The 19966-nt window shown below is 44.6% G+C and overlaps 1 protein-coding gene across 3 annotated transcripts in view; it reads right to left on the bottom strand.

Annotated features, from left to right (window-relative positions):
* Positions 1-1421: 1421 nt before the first annotated feature.
* NKAIN4 (sodium/potassium transporting ATPase interacting 4) overlaps positions 1422-19966 on the bottom strand; it is a 49566-nt gene continuing 31021 nt past the window's right edge. The window contains exons 4-8 of one of the 3 annotated variants that reach the window (XR_010030075.1): positions 17292-17489; positions 9543-9603; positions 6441-6525; positions 3142-3214; positions 1422-2690 (exon numbers count right to left, since the gene is read on the bottom strand). Coding sequence is in view for 2 of the 3 variants with exons in the window: in XM_063172507.1 (XP_063028577.1) it covers positions 2681-2690; positions 6441-6525; positions 9543-9603; positions 17292-17489 (354 nt within the window). In the remaining variant the exon portion in view is untranslated. The remainder of the gene's footprint in view (positions 2691-3141; positions 3215-6440; positions 6526-9542; positions 9604-17291; positions 17490-19966) is intronic. The other 2 variants (XM_063172507.1, XM_063172508.1) reach the window with 2 other exon arrangements.

The following is a 19966-nucleotide window of genomic DNA, read 5'->3' as shown; positions in this document are numbered from 1 at the left end:
GGATCCCATCACCTTCAGCTGCTCCTGGACCATGCTGGGCATGGCATGGGTGGGCTGGAACGGACTGGCAGCCCCTGCCCTCACAGAGCAGGGTCACTCTGTCACCCTGAGGTACTCAGAGTGAGTCTAGCACAAGCAGACCATGAGAGAGAGAGGAGTTCTCAGGAATGGCTCTGCTAATGAAACATGGAGAAGATAATGAAGTGTGGAATATGACCCTTGGTAGCTTTGTCTCTTCTCAGACCCTTTTTTTTTTAATGATTAATGTCTGTCGTTGATACTGCATCTTATAGGCTTACCTGAACATGGGCTTGGTGTTTATTTTACTTCTGTTAATTGGTGCTTTATGCTACAATGAGCACAGGGAATTGAGTGGTAGTTCTGAAGTGACTCAGTCATCACACTTTTATTTCATTGAGCTTTACCAGTGTGTATGAAAGCTAAGGGGCAATGCTGTTGAGTGCAGAATTTGATGCTTTATCTCTTTAGAGTGCTTGGCAAGTGGTTTTCATCGGTTTAATTGGTGAAAGTGGCATCAGAGCTTGGTCAGTTGGAGAGGTGTAGTGTTAAAAACATGTAGACCTCAACTCATAAAGTTCCCTCCTCTTCCTTCCCTCTCAATTGCTTCCTGGAACTACCAGTAAAATGTTTCAGGTATTCAGAGCTGAAACTGTCCTTTTTCCACCACCTGTGCTGAATTTTGATTGCTCCCAAACAAGGCTGACAAAGACTGCTGGTATCTGATTGATAATATTCTCTCTGAGGAAAAGAAATCATATTAAACCCAAAAATGTGTGAACTCAGTGCTTAATGAGAAAAGGAAAGATTAATTTGAAAAGGCCCAAACAAATGAAATCTTTAATGGGAAAATCTCATTGAATAGAGGATGTGTATTATTTTTGTTTTTCTGCCTTTCCAGGGAACATCAGGTGGACAGACAGGAATGACAGTGATCCATAAAGAAAGTGAATAAAGGAGAGGTGGAGAAAGCATTCTAAATGTGCACACACTATGTGTGATCTCAAAATGGAGAGTAGCTTGTGTTTTATTGGTATTTTTTAATTTGGTAGTGACACAACGTTAATAATAGAGGAGGTACTTGTCTTTTGTCATGCAGAGCTGTCAGGGCTGAGTTTTTTTCTTTGAGGTATTAAACAAGGATGAAACTAGTTGTCTGTTTTGCTCAGTCAGAAGCTGTAGATTTCAGTGCCTTAAAAAAAGGGAAAAAACCACTCTACAGAAAACAACATTTTTACTTGCAGCTGCACCCAAGCAGAACTCGGGATGTGTGAGTATCTGGAATAGAAGTTGCACAGAGGTAAAAAATACTCTCTCAGCGCCTATGCATTTGGGTTTATAAAAGAGGATTTTGCTTCCTGGGCCCTGTGGAATGAGACCGAAGAAAGCTGCATCATTCTGTCTTTGATTTAGCACTTAATGTTTTTATTTTTGTTTTTAATTCATCCCTCACACTTCTCCCCAGCATGGCTTCAAGCTTGACCCTTCTGGAAAGCATTTCTCAAAAAATGCCAAGTAATCCCAAACAAATTAGGCAAGACAATAATGAATTACAACAGCACTTGAAGTATCAGCCCAAATATGCCAGGGCTGGCTGACAACTGCTCCTTCTCTGCTTTTGACACTTCGCATGCTGGGAGACACAGCCAATAAAACTGACTTGGTTTTGTTCTTTGTTTTAATCAACTGCTGCAGCTCATTAATGCAACTTAATTACACTGGCATTCCCCCTTCAGCCCTTTCCCTCCCCTCAAAAAGCCTGTCAGAAATGAAACTCCCACCAGGCTGTCACCATGGAATAGGTGTGGCTCTAGGTGAAGAAGGCAGGTGCAAACCCACCTCTGCTCCATGAGGAACTGGGCTTTTTCCAGGGCCTGCAGCAGGATCCAGCCACACCAGGGTTAATTTAATGTAGCTGGGCAGACCCAGATTAGGCTACAGCTGCTCCAGGGACGGCTGGGCTGGCTGGATGTGGGGTGAAGCTGCATGCTGAGTGAGGAGCTGGTGGCTGCAGTGGTTTTCAGCTGTTCAGCATTACAGGAGCCGGGCCACACTGAGCTCCAGGACAAAAGCCTACTGCCATGTCTACAGAGAACGAGCAAGGGGGTCCTGGCTGGGGGCACAAAGGGGGAAAAGTTCTCACCTATCACTTAGAACCCAACAATGCCTAAGTAACTCGAGTGTAAAGAGCCCCCACCTCATGCTATGCAGGCAGGGAGGAGATGAAGTTGTGTTAGGGGATTTAGGCTCTGTTCAGAAAAAGGGAGGAGACTAACTACAGAAAATATGAAATGTCCCAGGGTGTTGTGCAGTGCTTCCTTCTTTCTGGATCCATGGCACAAGGAAGCAGCTCCAGCTTCAACTGCAGCTCTTGAGAGAGGCTCTTGGTGAACTTGGTCTTTAGGCCTGTGCCATTTCTGGGCCAGTACCAGCAGACTGTGGTAGGAAAGGTTCATCAGGGCACTTGGAGGATTAAAAACCAACGGTGTGGCCGTTCTTTGATGTACATTCATTGCGTTTGAAAAGAAGACAAGGAACCGGAAAATGGAGTGGAGTTCACCATCCTGCATTTCCTCTGCCAAAGATCCAGGCCCCAGGGGACTGTTTCCTGCAGCACCTTTGGTGGAGTGCAAGGTTCATCCATCCTCTGGCTCCTCTTCACTTACGCAGGCCTAGAAGAGAGGGAAAAAGATGAAGGCAGGATGTGAGTGTGGAGCAAGAACTCAATTGATTTCTTTATGTGACAGAAATGGTGTGGAAATAATGAGGACAAATTTTTCTTTCCTCTTCTGGACTTTTAAATGTGATTGACTACAGATGAGGAATAGGATTGAGAGCTCACAAGTAATGTGGTTAAGTAGTCTTCAAGGCTGGAAAGAATGCAATGCACATGTCAGACCTGAATATGCTGCAGTTAGGCTCAAGTGTTAGATCTATGGATCCTCAGCGTTTGGAGCTGCATAAAATGTGGTTAGAAACTTAAAAAGCTAAGGGTCATCTCTAGGATAAAGGAGCTGCTTGAAATTGCAGTGATGTGCTGTTGGTGTAGGTGCAGCAGGACAAGCAGATCTACTTTTGGAGCCAGCAGTAAAGGTGAGTGAATGCTTTTGGCTGAAACATCACCTCTTACACATGCAGCTTCAGGATGATCAAAAGAGTTTGCAAATTCATGTTGTTTGTTTGGGAAAAAGTCTACCTAGAAAGAGAAGCAGAAGTGTTTTGTTGTGTGTTTTTTCTCTCCTCAAAACAAAGTGGAATTTTTTTCCTGTTTAAGTTTCCTTTGTAAATTACTCTGCTTGTCAAAATTTGGAGGAGACAGGTGAGAAAACAATTCTAAAGGAGTTTTCCTCCCTCTCCTTCTTATTCCAATGTTTCAGTCTTGGACTTTGGATCTTTGACTAAATGTTCTTTGTGTGCTTGTACATATTGGTGTATTGAAGAACCCACTTTAGGCCAGTAGGGGATGATGTTTTATGGGGACAAGTCCTTTAATGCTCACAGCTCTTCGTGCCTCTGGCCAGCAGACAGTGGCCCACAAAGATTGATCAGGGAGCAATAAGGTGAGAAATTGCCAACTGGAGCCTCGGATCCCTCAATTAACCAATACCTCCTGTTGCTGCCCTGTCAATACTGAGGTCTCCATCAGAAAAAAGTCACACCCTGTGCTAACACAGGGCCCTTTCCACTGGGAGATCTGAGGGAAGGAAAGTCCATAAAATCTGGCTCCACAAGTCAAATTAAAGCTCTGAAGCCCCTAAAGTGATGCACTACTTGAGGTGGAGATCAGCTTTAGGGGCTGGAGCCTCACAAAGGTGCAGCTCACTGCTTGGCCTTGCAAACACAGCCTTGAAAGGCAGGAAGACCTAGTGCTTGTCCCTGTACCTTTTAAATAAACAGAGAGCACCTCCTGCCATCCAGCAGGTTCTGGATTTAGCACTACCTTGTGTACAAAATCACACTTTGAGGCCATTCTGCTTTATAATTGAGATTGCACAGTGCTGCTTTCCAAAACAAATCTGGAGAGTGATGTCAGGAAACTGAAAGGATGCAGCAGGCAGGAGGGGCTGACAAATGCTCAGGATGCTCTGGGTACTTGGCAGGTGGTGCAGGGCCTTGGAGGGAACAGCTTGAGTGAGAAATGTCAAAGCTGGCTTGGCCAGCACTTCCAGCTATTGGTGCAAAAATGCGTTTTTGCCTCAAGTGATGAGAATTCTGTTACTACAAATGAACAAACAAGAAGAAAAGCAACCCAGAGCTGAGGTCCTCAGCTGTGCAGAACAAGGGGGGACAATGGTGCCAGCAGGCACAACCTGTGCCTGTGCTCCAGTTCAGGGAGGAGAAAGAGTTCAACCCTTTCTTCCTAAAAACTCACTGAAAATACTCTCTTTTAGCCTCAGGTAAGCAACTTTGCCTTCCCACAAGTGATTTACTGTCCTTTGGATAAGTAACACAGAAACTCAGGCACTGAAGACTTTAACCTATCTTCTATCACAAGTGCTAATACATTATTATTAAATAATTAGTGTGGTGCCTTGATTGGCAAAATTAATTGATTGGTTCACAGTTTGAATACTGAATTTAGCAGCTCATGTCATTGCACTGTGGAGCCTCAGATCTCTAAAATCTCATAAATTCTGTGATATGAAAAAGAGAGACTTGAGAAAAATGCAGGAAAGGGGACAGTGGGAGGAAGGAATGGGATCTCATCAGAAAAGGATAGGTGAAACTGGAGTGAATAGGATAATTCCATTAGGAATGAAGGAAAGTGATCCTGTTAGAGAAGTGTGGCAGCCCAGAAAATGCATCTGACTGCAGCCAAAGGGGTGATGCCATCCTAAAATGAAGGTTCCTGCTTGCAGTCAGCTCCAAGTGATCAGTTGTAGAAGAAATTTGGTTTCATTCAGCATTTCCCTCAACAAAAATTAGTTCAAACCAGAAACCCTCTGTCCCTGATCCTTAGCCCTTCTTAAATTTTAAATAAATTGGATGTATTTGTTGTTTCACATCTTCTTGAAGAGAATATAAAAAAAGCCCAAGCTGCCTTTAAGTCATCACTAAATGATTTTCACAGCTGGACCAAGGGCATGTGGCAGTCAGTGCCCCAGCCTGCAACACTCCATGGCACCATAACCTGGGAATGAATTATCCCTCACTCCCATTCACACATATGGAAAAGAGGCAAAAGGCTGAAATAAATAATCAAAAATTGCAATTTGGTGGCTGCTGAAGTTTACAGAGGGTCACATTATCTACAGCTCAGCAGCTGTTTTCACCTTCTGTTAGCCTGGAAGAAATATTATTTTGTGCTGGCAGAAGATACCAACAGAGAAGTGATGGGCTAAAGAAAGGGAGGGAGGAGCAACAAAATTATCTGAGGACTTGAGCAGCAGCTTCCCCTCTTACTGAGGCCCTGGAAGAAAGTTTTACATTGCTAACTTCTCTTCATATTACAATCTCCCCATATAGGAATCTTCATTTAGAAGTGCTAGCTTCTTTCACAAGCAGAATTGGTCATTTCAAGAAAAAAGCAGCCCAAACCCTGTACTGTAAAAATGTGATGCTTCTTCAGCACACTGCTGCATCCAGCCAGTAAATCAGGGAGCTGCTTAAAGCTGCACAGCTTTTGCAGACTATGAAAAATTCCACCCCACTGTGACAAAATGAGAGAGAAATCAATATTTAATCTCCTGTAGCATCCCTTGTAGTAACACTAGAGAACCCCCAAAGTTACAGAGAATTCAGCGGCTTTGCAGAAATTATTTTATTCCTGATCTTTTGCTGCAGTGACAAAGTGGGCAGTAAGTCCTTATGAAATCAGAGGGGTACATCTACCACTCTACCTCAGGGAAGTTTTTTTTCCCTCAGCCCCACTCTTTTCCACCATCCTCACATTCCTCTTTTTGGCAGGATTCTGGTACCATTGTTCCTGAAAAACAGCTTCCCTCAGCAGCTGCTGTAAAAAACTTCCATGTGTTGAACAGCTTCTTGCAGATCAATTTAAGGAAAATAAAATCAGATCTCAGTGCTGCTTTAAACAGACAGAACTGGCCTTTGTGTTTGAGAATCTCATTAAGAACCAGCTTTTAAGTGGACAGAGTGAAGTTGTGATCTTGTGCCTCAGGGAAGAAATGAGAATTCAACAGTGGCCCTTCATTATTGGGATGAGAAAAGCTGCTGTGGACAGCTCCCCTTTCTGCTCTCAGCTGAACTTTTGGGCCCAGTTCTTGGAAGCAACAGAATTTAAAATTATTTTGGAACTGAGAAAGGGCAGCTTCACCCCTTTTGGTGTCCATTTGTTCATTCCTTCCATGCCTGAGAAGCCTGTTGGAGAAATCAACCTACAAAAGGAGGGAAATAGCCAAACCTGTGGCATCCTTGAAACCAAGAAGCACATGGAGTCTCTTAGCACAGGTGATACTTACAGGTATGTCTGCTTGAACAAAAGGTTGGTGGGTTTTTCATTGACATGGTAGAGAGGAAATGGATCAAATCCACCAATGAAATCAACTGAAAAAAAATCAGAACTCAAATAAACAAACAAACATGGCCAGAAAGTTGAAATGAAATGAAATGAAAGGAAGGCTTGGTGAATGTCATGGCATAAACACAAAAATTAGTGACAGAACAGAAAAGTGATTTTTTTCAGGTATGGATTTCTGGGATCTCCTGGGATGGGCAAGCAAGCCAAAGAGGAGATTTCAGCCAACACAAAACTTAAAGCAGAGCTAACAAAGACTCCAGAAAAGCCTCCTTGGGTATTGCCACCATACTGTGGTGCACGTGAGAGGAGCAGACAAAGCCAGAGGCGAGGGGAGGAAGCTGAGGAACAGCTCCTGAGCCAGTGCCAGGGAGAGGTTTGGCAGCACAGCCCTCCCTGAGAAGGTTACACACTCAAGTGGGAATTTTCTTGCCCCACTTGTCTTTCCTGCAAGACAACAGCAGCTTTGGAAAACTGCAACCAGCTCATTATCTCCAGCTCTGGTATTTTTTTTGCATCTCCTCTGCCAAGTGAATTTCTTTGAATTGTGCACAAACAGGAACAAAGCCTCCCTTCTCCAGGGCTCACCAGGGCAGCGGGGAGAGCTCCCAGTGACAATTCCCTCAGTCACCGGGCCAGAATTTTCCAGGGCTGGAAAATTCTCAGTTCCCTGGACTCCAGGCCAAGCCTGCAGCCCAGAGCTGGCCAGCACAGGCAGGGCAGGAGGGTGTCAGGGGCTGGGATTTGTCACTGACCTTGCAGAACCCTTTAAAACTGACCCAGTTTGGATCATTTTTTGGTGCCAAGTTAGTACATTTTGTATGGAAGTGTGAAAACCATCCTGTCCTACTGCCATTTATAAATAACTGGAGAGTTTTATTAACTATTTAAGTGCCTGTTTATTTTTCTTTCCTGAAGGTGGCACTATTATTTTAAATTTAAGCTGAAGAGGTTTGAGGTTTTTTTGCTGATCAAATAATAGAAAAAAATATTTACTAATATACTGGATGTGAAAAAATCCAACTTGTTAAAATATATTTAGAAACCTAAGGACAACAGATTCTGACAAATTCCATCTTGATTGACAGCTTCAGGCTGATACTGAAGGTAATGGGTGAAATCTGAAGAGATTTTAAGTTAATTGTGGGGATAATTCCCAAATAGTTTCAGTGAAACTTCACCTTTTCTCAGCCACTTTTGAAAGTGTTTGAGTACTCTAAAATCAAAACAGGCAGCCATTTTAAACAAAACCAAGATATTAACTTTATCACCTCAGTTGTGGAATGCCTAAATTGGGAAACTTTAAAGAACTGCAATTTTCAGAAACTACTGAGTACCTTGAACAAACACAATTCTTATCATCTGAGCACACAAGCATAAGGGCACTCAAAATCCAAGACACTTTAAAAAGATAAATCTTAAGTGTGGTTCCTTGTGATTCAATACACTGCATTAGCACATCTAAAATATTCTTGCCCACAATTCAGCATTAGTAGGTCCCTACTGCTGTGTTTTCTCATGAAAATCACGTTAGCATGAGCTTCCTGATTAATGTGCCTCTGCACTTATAATTGCTTCATGCTGCATATCAAAGCAACATTTAAAGGAAACCACAAATGGAAGAGAAAATTAAAACGCAGCTCAAATTTATTCAGGTCACTGGAAGGATCTACCCCTGTGAGTGTGAAATATTGATGGTTTGTCATTGTTAATTATTCAAGCTGGCATTTTAACTCCAAGCTGGGAAACTGGGAGGGAAAGTGAATTTGTTAGTGGGAAAAAAAATACATATCCTGAAATTACCAGCTCTGTGTTGCCTAGATAAAGCTTCCTCCCCTGTTGTTGCCTCTCCTAACAGATCCCTACTATAAAAATTAGCTCTGTCAAGTTATTGCTTTACAATATTCAGCAGGGGCTCAGAACTGGAGCTATTTAGCTAATACAAGAGCTATAGCCTAATTTAAAAAATATTACTATAATGTAGCACCTTTCTCTAAGTGCACTGCCAAGCTCTACAGAAATGATCAATAAAGCCAGGAGAATGAGTTCAGCCAGGAAGGAAGGAAGAAAAAAACCATAAGGACAAGGCAGATAAGTAATGCATCTCCTCTCGCTCCTATGAAAACACATTCTTCACGTACTTTCAAACACTCAGTTCAAAGCTGTTGTTTTCCAGCTCTCCTCCATGCCAGCTGCTCTTTAAAACAACAAAGCTGCTTGCACAAACCTAATCAATGCCTTAAAAGAATTGATACTTGGATGTAAAACCTTTGGATGAGATCCTTTGCTGGAGTAATCTGGCCTCAACCCAACACATTGCCAAACAAATCTAACTTTGCATTTACTTCATGCATCCATTTTCTGTTTGTAAAATCATTGCTCTCAAAGGGCTTTTTAGAGGGGCAAAGCAATCCAGGAGCAGTGGGATACCTGCACAGGTCCCACAGACCTGTGGGTTTTTGCCCTGACAGGTGTCACAGTGACTGACTGTCACTGAGGAGATTTGCGTACCCAGCACGAGGGAGCTGGCTCCTTCCTCCTCGTAATTCAAACACAGCACTTCCTCTGCTCTTAAATTAAGTGCTCAGATTGCTTCTTGGCAAGAACTCTCATGATCTGCTTCATCCTCAGCTGGTGGCACATGAGACTCTGCAGGTCTCCCACTTGAGCCCTGGGCTGAGAGCTTTGTTGTAGGTGCTTTTAATCACAGCAGTAATATTCCAGAGCCATTATTCTCAGGCTACATGAGCTTGACAACAGAGGCAGCTGCCCAGTTTCTCTAAGGCTCAGTCCAGCTGAGAAGCCAAAACCAAGCTCTTTCTGCGCTCTAAGTGTAGCAGAACTACAGCACCTAACACAGAGTGACATGGGGGAAAAAACCCTTACAGCAAAAATAGCTGATCCTTGAGGGTTAGTTAGTGCCATAACACACAGAGGCAGAGATGGAGAGGAGTCTGATGGCAGCTCAGTCCTGACAGACAAACATCTGAGAGAGAAACAAAATTTACTAAAACCTTTGCCAAGGGATCTGTTGATAAATACTTACAGCTGTCTTCTTCTTCTGTAAAAACACTAACCACGTAACAGGCGTACACAAAGCCCACCAGCTGGAAAAGAGAGAGAATAAATCATTTCAGCATCAGCCAGTGTGAGCCTGGTCAGAACCCACTGGGCACAACTTCAGCAGGCACTATTTACACTCAGTTGGCAGCATCTCTGTGACTGTGGAGCCAAGCCATATCAGGTGTGGGTGTCAGGGAAGGCACTGATGGAGCACACCCAAAGCTTCAGAAGGAAAACTTGTAAGAGTCATCCTCACCTTCAGAGCAGCACCTTCAGCTGCTTGAATGATTGGCAAGAACGTGGGTTGGCTTTGTGGAAACTGAAACTGCTAAGTTAAGTCTCTGTAAGAAGTGATGGGAATGCCTTGTGGGACAGACAGCAATGCACAGGGGACACAGAGTTGGAATGACAAAAACTCATAAACTCAGCATTCCTGTCCTACGGGGTAAATTACCAATTAGAGGTGAGTAGTTTTTATGCAGATGAGATAGAAAATTAGTTAACCATAAGAATGGTGCCGTACTGGCAGAAATGTTCAGACACCAAAATCTTTAGTAACTTGGTAGTTTCTAGAAGCTCTAAAGCATCAGAGCTGCCTCCTTCCTTCAGGCTCACTATAAGGTGTTCCTCAGCCTAAACAGAAAAACAAACTCCTGCTACTATGAGAATTCCAGATGCAGCAGGGTCTTATTTTGCTTTGCCTTCTTCCTGTTAATCAAATATCCTCTCCATCCTTCATTTCACATCTTTACATAACACCCCACTTAGCGAGATCTTGGTTGACAGTAACTGCATTAGTAAAGTTATTGTGAGGCATAATTGTTTTCCACTGTGAACTCAATTCCTAGGAACAAGAGTCAGCCTGTAACACACAGTGACTCACTCCAAGTGGAGACAGAATGATGCATGGGAAGGCTCGAAAAGTAGAGTCCATTCATTTCTAATATGACAGAAAAATACATCACACCCAAAAACAAAAGGCAGGATAATGAGATTTCTGCTGGGGACTTTTACAATATTTGTGGTTTCTCCAGCTCTCCCTGACAAAACATAACTTGTTGGGAGGAAATGGAATGTTTTTGCAGCATCACTAAACCCTGCTTTTCCTCTGAAGATTTTTCTATAATCATCTGAAAGAGAAGGCAGCTCACTGCTTTCCTCTTGGGTCAGCCTGATGGGAGCACATGCCAGAAACTCAGTGGAGGAAGGGCAGCTCTGGGGACTCCCTCATTCCTCTGCTGGGCTTCAGGATAAACTCCTGTGAGCTACAGAGAAACGTAAATCCTCTGGCCACATGCAATGGCCAATCTAATTGCACTTTTAGAATTGTCTCAGAATGGAACTACCACTGTTTAAGGCAGACAAATCAAAACCAAACAAAATTTTAGAGATTTTTCCTTTATCCTATGTAATATAAACCTGGATTTATTTTTTTCCCTGAAGTTTGTGGCAGTTTTTGGGCAGCTCAGAGCAAAAAATCTGGGGAGGGGTCTGGAACACAAGTTTGGTGAGGAATGGCTGAGGGGGCTCAGGAGAAAAGGAGGCTGAGGAAGGACCTTAATGCTCCCTGTGCCTGCCTGGAAGGAGGCTGTAGCCCAGGTAAGGGCTTTCTTCCTCCCAAGAAACAAGCAGACAATAGGAATTGACCTCAAGCTGTGCCAGGGGAGCTTTAGATTGGATATTGGGGAACATTTCATAATTAAAAAGGTTACCCAGCCCTGGCACAGGCTGTGCAGGGCAGCGATGGAGTCACCATCCCTGGAGGCATTTGAAAGACAATCAGGCGCGGCACTGGGGGACAGGTTCGGTGGTGGGCTCGGCAGTGCTCGGGCAGCTCGGGGGGCTCGGGCAGCTCTCCCAGCCCCAAGGACCGCGGGGCTCCCGGCCCAGCCCGGGCTCTGGCCGTGGTGCTGAAGCCCCGGGGCCGCTCCCCGGATCCGCCGCTGCTCCCTGGGCTAAACCCTAACCCTGACCCAGGGGCTCTTGGTAAAACAAGAGTGCTGCCTGCACGTCTCAGCACTCCGAGAGATGTCCAACCAACCTTCTGATCTCCAGCATAAAGGCGTCTGAACCCAAGTGACAAATTCGGAGTGTGCTCACACACATCCTCGGCACTTGCTCATGCACTTCTATAATTGCAAGATCCAGCCTCTTACATCGCATCAAATTACACACACACGAATATCCCGGCAGAAAGGTGCACCCTGAATACACTCCCTGATTCCAAGGGAACTCTAGGACCATTCTCTCCCTCCCCAGATTTCCCATCACCTCTCAGAGGAGGAACTTTGGGTTAACAGCCATGCAAAGTGGAAGCCCTAAATCCCCTCACTGGAATTATGCTCTATAACAGGTAGACACAAATTTTACGTGGTACCTGTGTCATGAAACTCTGGCTAGAATTACCAATGAAAGTGATTTACCTGCCCAGTTTATGAGCAGAGTCAGGAGCCATTATCAGCTGTACTGTCACAGCAAACCTGATAAGGCTCTGGGCATTTTTCACGGTTCAGAAGCACCAAGCAATGTGATTGACTCGGGAAGTTTGTTTTGCACAGAAATTAATGCTCCATAACCCTCCACCATCATTCTGCTCAACCCATACATTTTTCACTTTATGACTAAGGTGACTTTTTTTGCATTCAGAAAAACAAACCAACCAATCAAAACCTAGTGAATTAAGTGAACTTTCCTAAATCTCTAATCCCAGCTTCACTGGAGTGGAGGGTTTTCTTTTTTAATTCCTTCCATCTCCTGGCTTTGTTTCAAAATCATCTGCTTGGTGTTTAAAATTTACTTTTTATTGACTTTATAATCCATTCCTTCTTTAGATGCATTTCAGCAATAAAAAAGCTTGTTAATTTAGTGGAACCTTTTATTCAAAGAAGGTTTGTATTGTGATCTGGCCAGAACAGGAGAGTCTCAATGGCAAGGGGGGGAAAAGATGTACACTATAAATATGAATTCCAGTTTTTTATGTGCTGACCTTACTAAATACTCTAAAGGATTAATCTACAATTAAATAACCTCAAATTAAATAATCTCAAGGATTAACCGAACTCATGGCAATCCCCATGTCTCACCTTTAGAATAAATTAGGAATTAAATAGAGCTAAGGAGGAGAAATGCTGCTCCCGTTGTCCAGTCTTTCCCCTGGAAGAGTCTGCTGCAGTGTGGAACGAGCAGTCTCCAAGAAACACCTGAAATTCCCTTCTGACTGCATCTTTGATAACGATGTGTCAAACCCCCAAACATCACCCAGTTTATCAGCAATTAACACACAACAAGAAGCTTCACAGAAGCCAACAATTTGGAATAATTTCACCCTTGCTCCAAGCGCCATCCTGGCTGCTGATTTCAGTGCAAAGGAGGGGTTTAAGCTCTGTATCCCAGGGAAATACCAATAATTCCTGGATCTTTGCAAATTACATCGGGGAGGTGGAAGAGGAGGGAAAACGTCAGCGATGTAAAATGACACTAAGCCACTGCTCTAATTCCCCAAAGAATGTTCTAGGGCTTTAGCCTCTGCTGCTGTTTCTCTGCTTGTTCTGCATGTGCAGTACCAGCTTCCCCAAGCTGCAGAAGGATCTGATTAAGCCTTTTTATGAGGAACACATGTTGAGGGCAGGTGTGCTGTGTCAGCCTGGGAACGCACACGCTGCCCCAAGCACTCTGCAGGCAAACAGAGGGGGAAAGACAGGGAGAGACAAGGGTGCCCCAAGGGAATGGGGGAAACATTTGTCTGAGCATCCCCCTGCCCCTCAGCCCTCTGAAGTGAACTTTTTAATAGAGTTGAAAACTGTTCATCAAACAGCAGCGTTGAGTGAAGGCGCTGGAGCCGGAAAATTAGAGAAAAACCTGGAGAAGGGGACCAGCTGGCTGCAAGTGTGCAAAATACACAAAGGATGGGGAGGCAAATTTTAGGAGGTGTTACTGTTACTTGTGTAAGATCTTGGCTTTAGTCTGCCTCTGTCCTAGTGAAGATTCTCCAACTCTTCTCTCAAAATAGACAAACTTGCCGCTGGTTTTTCCACCAGAGAATGGGTGCAAAGGCTCTTCCTTCAGGCAGATGCATTCTAGGTTTCACTTCTAATCAGAGCTAATGAAAGGTGCACACTGACATCAGTGCAAGAGGGGGAAATGAAGGGACGTCTGCTATGAGAAAGCAAAAATCCAGCTTGTGAATGAGCTATTGTGACCAGATAGCCAAAGAGAGGCAATCAAAATCCTTTAATTCCTTGACCTTCTTTACTCTTTGGATGCAATTACAACCACTGAAAATCTACCTTCTGCCAAGAGCAAGGCATCTCTTGCACACTGGTTCTCACATAACATCTGCTGTCAAGGCTTGCCTTGCTGCCTCCCTGGGAACCTTCCAACCTGTCAGTCTGAGTGAAAACAACAGGCAGGCAGGCAGGCAGCGAGTTCTGGCACCTGGGAAGACATTTCCAATTTCTACCCCATTCAGTGGAGCCTCAGGAAAAGCCCAAGCCTCCCCACTCCCAGAAGCACCATATGGAGAGCCCAGAGCTATGCCAGGTATTTCGGAGCTGGGAATCACTCTTCTCCCTGCTGGCTGGCGAGCTGGGGATGTGCAAGATGAATCCTTGCTAAGGGAAAAGCAAAGCAGATTCTTATCTTGACAAAGAAGTTGCTGCTGCATTTCCTACCTGGGTCTGTAGGATTATCTTTACAGTTCATTTCTATACCAGGACAGAATTTTAGATATTGCCCCGATGAGCTTTTACCTCTCAATTTTGATTGCCTCTCTTTGGCTGTCTGTTGTTTTACCTCTGATGTGTTTTGTGCTAAAGCACTGAGAAAGATTTTCAAACTGGGCCCTACAGCAACTTGTATCACGTGTGGTGACTAATATGCCCAAGTTTGATTGCATTCCAGATTAAAGGAATTGCTTTTGCCTTCAAGGAGTACAGACAAGCTCTGAGCAAAAGCAGACTGAGACCTTCTGTATCCTCAAATGTATGCCCAGGAGCAGGATGATATAATCAGCAGGAGTCAAGCTGACAGCCAACACTGTGCTCACCAGATGGATCCAGGTTTGCCTTCCCTCTCCTTTGGCATGCAAGGCTGAGTTCAGGGAGCCTTGCCCCAGGTAAACAACACAGCACTACAGTCCCTCAGTAGTTTCAAGGAATTAGAACTTCAAGAAAAAAAAAAGTAAAATAAAATAAAGTGCTCACACTTGGGCACTGCATATTCAGACAGAATGGATTTCACAGTGCTGTGTCGAAAACCAAACCAAGCCGAACACGCCCCCCACCCCACAACTACTAAAAACCATCCCAAAAAGCAAACCCAAACTACTGAAAGCACAATTTTGCCTGTCCCTTGCCCTTCCTAACAGGGAACTGACGACTGTGGTCTCAGACAAGGAGGGAACGAGGTCACATCTCTTGCTGCATCCCCTGAGCCCTCCAGCTGCTGGTTGTGTTTTTGTGCTATTGATCTGTGTCCCTGCCTGTCTGCAGCACTGTACCTGCCAGCACGCTGGGGACAGCTGCCCGTAATAAAACCTGCCTCAAAGTGAGATAAAGAGAACAGAAAAAGAAACTGGCAGGGATCAAAGAGTTTGACCCTCAGAGAGAAAAAAGGGAGAGAATTGGCTGACTGCTTTCAGGCAAGGTCTGAGGGAGAAAGACTTGCTTTCTGCCTGACCTCGAAGAAGCGGGGAAAAGCTCCATTCCTTCCACTACATGACAAAATTACACGAGCATTTCAGAACTAGCAGCAGTTACAGACCTGGGGCTTCAATACTGTGCTTTTATTACAGGACAAGTAGAAATTTAGTTCACTGCATAGCTCAGCCCATATGGGTTTCTTGCCTACAAGTATTTTAACCCCATTTTTCAGGGTTTAGGACTCAAAAATTTATTGCACCTTAAATATCAGGGTGAAAGAGAAAGAAAGTATTTCCCTAAATCCTATTTTGTCTTATAGTCCCCTCCTGCCTCCCCATCTGGCCCTTAGTGATGTTTTGCAGATGCACAGAGAATATTGTCATGTGCCTTTGGGAAGAAGCAAAGGAAAAGCCACTGCCAGAGACAGAGTTCTATAAATCAGAGTGATCACTTAGCCCAGGGCCATGTGCCTAAGTCAGTAAGCTGCCAAAAAACAAAGATCTACTCCAAACAAACTCAGGAGCATTTGCTGGCTCAACCTCTGGCCCAGGGCACAGGGGCTGTGCCAGCTCAGGAGTTCAGGAAGGATGCTAAGAGTGGGAAATCTCTGTGCTCTAAAAGAGGATGGTATGACTGCAAAGTCTGCCCCTGTTTCACCAAACTCAGGTACAGTTCTGTTCCACCTAAAAGCCCTCTCTGAAGACAGCAGGCTGCATTCTGCTGGACACACAGGTTTGCCTCTCTCACACAGGGGCATGGCAGCAGCTCTCAGGCAGATCCATGCAGATCATTTGGCCCCAAGGAGAGCTGAGGGGATATTAACAGCCAGCACACGAGCCAGGGAGCTCATCCAAGTCAGGAAACAGGAGCTTCTGCCCCTTCTCTGACAGGGCAAGAAAGGGGCCTGAGCCTTCCCCCTCCCTGCAGTTCCCTGGGTCACACACAGCCCAGCTAATAGGAAATGCAGGATCAGGACAGCACCAAAAACGTGCAGAGAAGTACTTGGCACTCTAGAAACTTGAAAAATCACTGTAATCCTTCAGCATTTAAACAGGGCAAGGTGCCTTTCTTTTTTAAGCCAAAACTGAAAGCCAGAATGTGAATGGTTCCGCAGTTCATGTTTTTTGCCTAAAGCTATTAACCCCAAAGTAACAATCCAAAGCAGATTAGAGATGGGGGCTACAAAATGTAAGAGCAGCACCAAAGTGTGGAGCACAATGGATATTTTGTGTTAATTTCACAGAAAAGTGAGAAACAATGAACAGTAAATGTTAAGGATGCTGCATTTTTACAGAGTACTTTCAAAAGCCTGAGGAAGACTGTGATGAGGAAAGAGTGGATGAAAACATTTAGTGGCTATATCTTGGGTATCAGCAGAAGGAAAATAAGCTGCTTACTGCCTCCTAAAACTTGATTTCATTTTCTGGGGATTGTTCACAACAAATGTGCAGGTGTTTGCTCCACCACCCATCACTGACCCATGGGGAGTAAGAGCAACCTTTCACAGAAACATGGAATTAAGGTTGGAAGAAGCCTTTTAAAGCTTCAAGTCAATCATCAACGCAGCATCACCACTACATTCATCACTAAACCATGTCCTCAAGTGCCAAATCCACACAGTTTTTGAACACTTCCAGGTGTGGTGGCTCCACCACCTCCCTGAGCAGTCTGTTCCAGTGCTTTACAACCCTTTATGTGCAGAAATTGTCCCCAGTATCCAAACTAAACCTCCCTGGTGCCATTTGGTGCCATTTCCTCTTGTGCTGTCAAAACCTTTTCTTTTAACCCTCCTCCAGAAGGGTCAAAACATGAATTCCCACACCCCAACAGAGATTCAGAACCCTTTGTTACTGCATGGTTGCACAGATGCATTACTTCAAGCATCAGGTTGCTGATACCCATTTCCAACTGTTGCCAGCAGCATTTTTCATAAGAGAGAAGAGCAGAACAATCCAACAAAACACATTTACAGTGGCTTTTGCAATCGGGCAATACAAAAAGCGGTGAAAACCACAGCCCAAGCTCTGTACCGGGCAAAGAACAAAACCAAAGCAGCCTCTCCTGGGGAGCTGCTCCCCTCGTGAGGCACTCACCGCGATGAGGATCTGGAAGGAGCTGTGCATGACCTCGATGTAGCGATACTCCAGGGCACAGCCGATGACAGAGATGTAGGAATGGCTATCCAGCCCCTTGATGCCAGACATTGGAGCCTCCTTCCTCACACAGCCAGGGCCATTCTCACTCCACCACGACTGGTGCCGGGAGATGTTGAATGTCAGGAGCTCGCTGTCCTAAAGGGAAAAGTTGCAAAGAGAGCTCTGTTTACTCTGAGAGTGTTTCAACCTGCTTTGGGGCAGCTCCCCTTAGAGTCAAAAGGAAAAACAGATTCTGTTGTGGTGTTGGGTCCCCAGGAGGAGGTGAGAGATAGGAATCTGAGTCCAAGTTTTCAGAAGGCTGAATATAATATAATAATATAATATAATATAATATAATATAATATAATATAATATAATATAATATAATATAATATAATATAATATAATATAATAGTATATAATATAATATAATAGTATATAATAGTATATAATATAATAGTATATAATAGTATATAATAGTATAGTATATAATATATACTGTATAATCATATGTATATAATATAATCATATATATAATATGTAATATAATAGAAATTACTTATATTATTCTATTCTATTCTATTCTGTTCTATTATATATAATAATACAACACAAAGCATTGTTGTTATAATAAACCAACACAAGCACCTGGAAAATATGAACTTCATAACCCCAAAGTGAGTTTCAAAACCCAACACATCTTCCTCTGTTCCTAGCTTTTAACACATCTGACAAGATCCCGCACCATTTTTACCGGATTTCCTTCCACACTCTTCACATCTGGTGCTTCTGCATCTCCTGTCAGCCTACTCTGCCCAGCTGAGCTCACAGTGCTGACTGCAGCTCCTTGTAAACCCTCCCCTGCAATTTCTTATCAACTTCACCTCGAGAGGCTCTTTGTTTTGCTCCCTCGTCTTTCCTAGGTAAATACTTTGAACATGAGGGGGTCACAGTGTGAAATGCCACACAAGGAGTGCAGGGCTTTGGTGTGCAGCCAGGTGCTTATTTTAACATGACCACACTTTCCTCACACTTGAGAAAAGCTCAGTATTTATGGGAACACTCAGAAGAGCTTTGGGATTTTGAGCCTGCAGGACATGGCAAAGGTAAAAGACAAACTCAGGGCTGGCTGAACAGCTGCAACCCTTCATGGATGAGTGCCAAGTGCTGGCTGCCCCTGGAGGGCACTTTGATGCAGAATCAACAACTCCTTTTGACCACAAAACAAGGCAAGGGGTTGGAAGTTTTATTCTGAAAAACAGATTTCAAAATTTGAAGGCAAAGAATTTGTATTTCTACAGAGAGGGATGAATGCTGGATATACACACATCACCCACCCATTAGTAAAGGTTTTAGCACCTATCCATAAACTATTTCACACTGCTCATGCCAGTGTCCTACACAGTCCCAGGAGGAAAGCTGTGGCTCCCAGAACAGCAGCAGTCAGAGTTTGGGGTATTCACACTTCCCAACATGGAAAACCTCACATGGCAGCTCCTTTGTGTCAGCTCCCCGTGGAGTCAAAAGGAAAAACAGATTCAGAGCAGCCTATCCAAGCCCCTGCTCCAAATTCCCCTCCAGAGAGAGGGCCTGTCTCCTCAGCCAGCACAGGAGCCAAGCCAGGCAGTCCTGCAGATATAAAACAGACACTGAAAAGCAGATCCAGGGCCAAACTCGAGTCACAGGGCCAGGAACATGAACGCCAGCCAGAGAATCAGTGAACAGCCCCCAGCTGCCCTGCTCTGCACCTTGTGTGGGGACCCTCCTCGCACTACAGCCACCCCAAACCAGCCTGCAGAGCCCTTATTCCAATCTGCTGCAGGAAGCACGTGCTGAGAAATGTGGACAATGAAGTGAGGAGACAGCTGCCAAGCTCCTGACATAATCACCACAGCAGATGGCATGTGCTGGGCAGGAGATGGAGCGGGGCACAGACATGGAGCAGGGCGCTGGGGCAGCTGAGACAATGGGGAAAACCCTACTAACAGTTGGGAGTTTAGCCCTCTCCTGGGCTTCACCCTTCAGCGGCCCACACATAGCTCAGGAAGGCACCAAATCACAGCTTTTCTGCAAAGCTTGCTCTTTTTCTCCCAAGTTTGTGTGTTATGAGCTGATGGATTTTCCCCAGCCAAAGCCAGGCCTCCAGGCTGGGCCCTTCTCCCTCTCACAAGGCACTCGCTGCTTTGGCTGGGGAAAGAAGCAAACATCTTTCTCAAAAAACAAAACAAACAAACAGAAATAAACCTCCAGAACAACCAAAAACCCCCCAAGTGAATTCCTGTTTCTTTGCCTGGGGCTCCCCCCATTAGCACTGAAGCAAAGCTGTTCCCAGGGCACCACAGCATCTCCTCTCACCCTCAGTCCCCAGGGTTTTCCTCTCCCAGCTCACAGATGGTGCCTTCCCAAACCTTCTGCCTCACAGAGCCCTCAGTGTCCTCCCTGCTCCTCACAGAGGCAGCAGTGTGTGCTTGGCAAGGCAAGGAACAGGCTGCTTTCCTTCCAGAATCTCCCTTTTGTCAGCCTGCAGAGATTTGGCTCTGCCTTAACTTTGCTGCTCAACTTGTAAATTCAGGCTGGAAAGGCAGGGCAGGTGTGGCTGGAGGTGGGCAGGTGGAGGAACAGGAGGTCCCAAC

Source organism: Melospiza melodia, chromosome 19, assembly GCF_035770615.1.
Source record: "Melospiza melodia melodia isolate bMelMel2 chromosome 19, bMelMel2.pri, whole genome shotgun sequence".
NCBI classification, from domain to species: domain Eukaryota; kingdom Metazoa; phylum Chordata; class Aves; order Passeriformes; family Passerellidae; genus Melospiza; species Melospiza melodia.
This window is presented reverse-complemented; position numbering and strand designations above follow the sequence as displayed.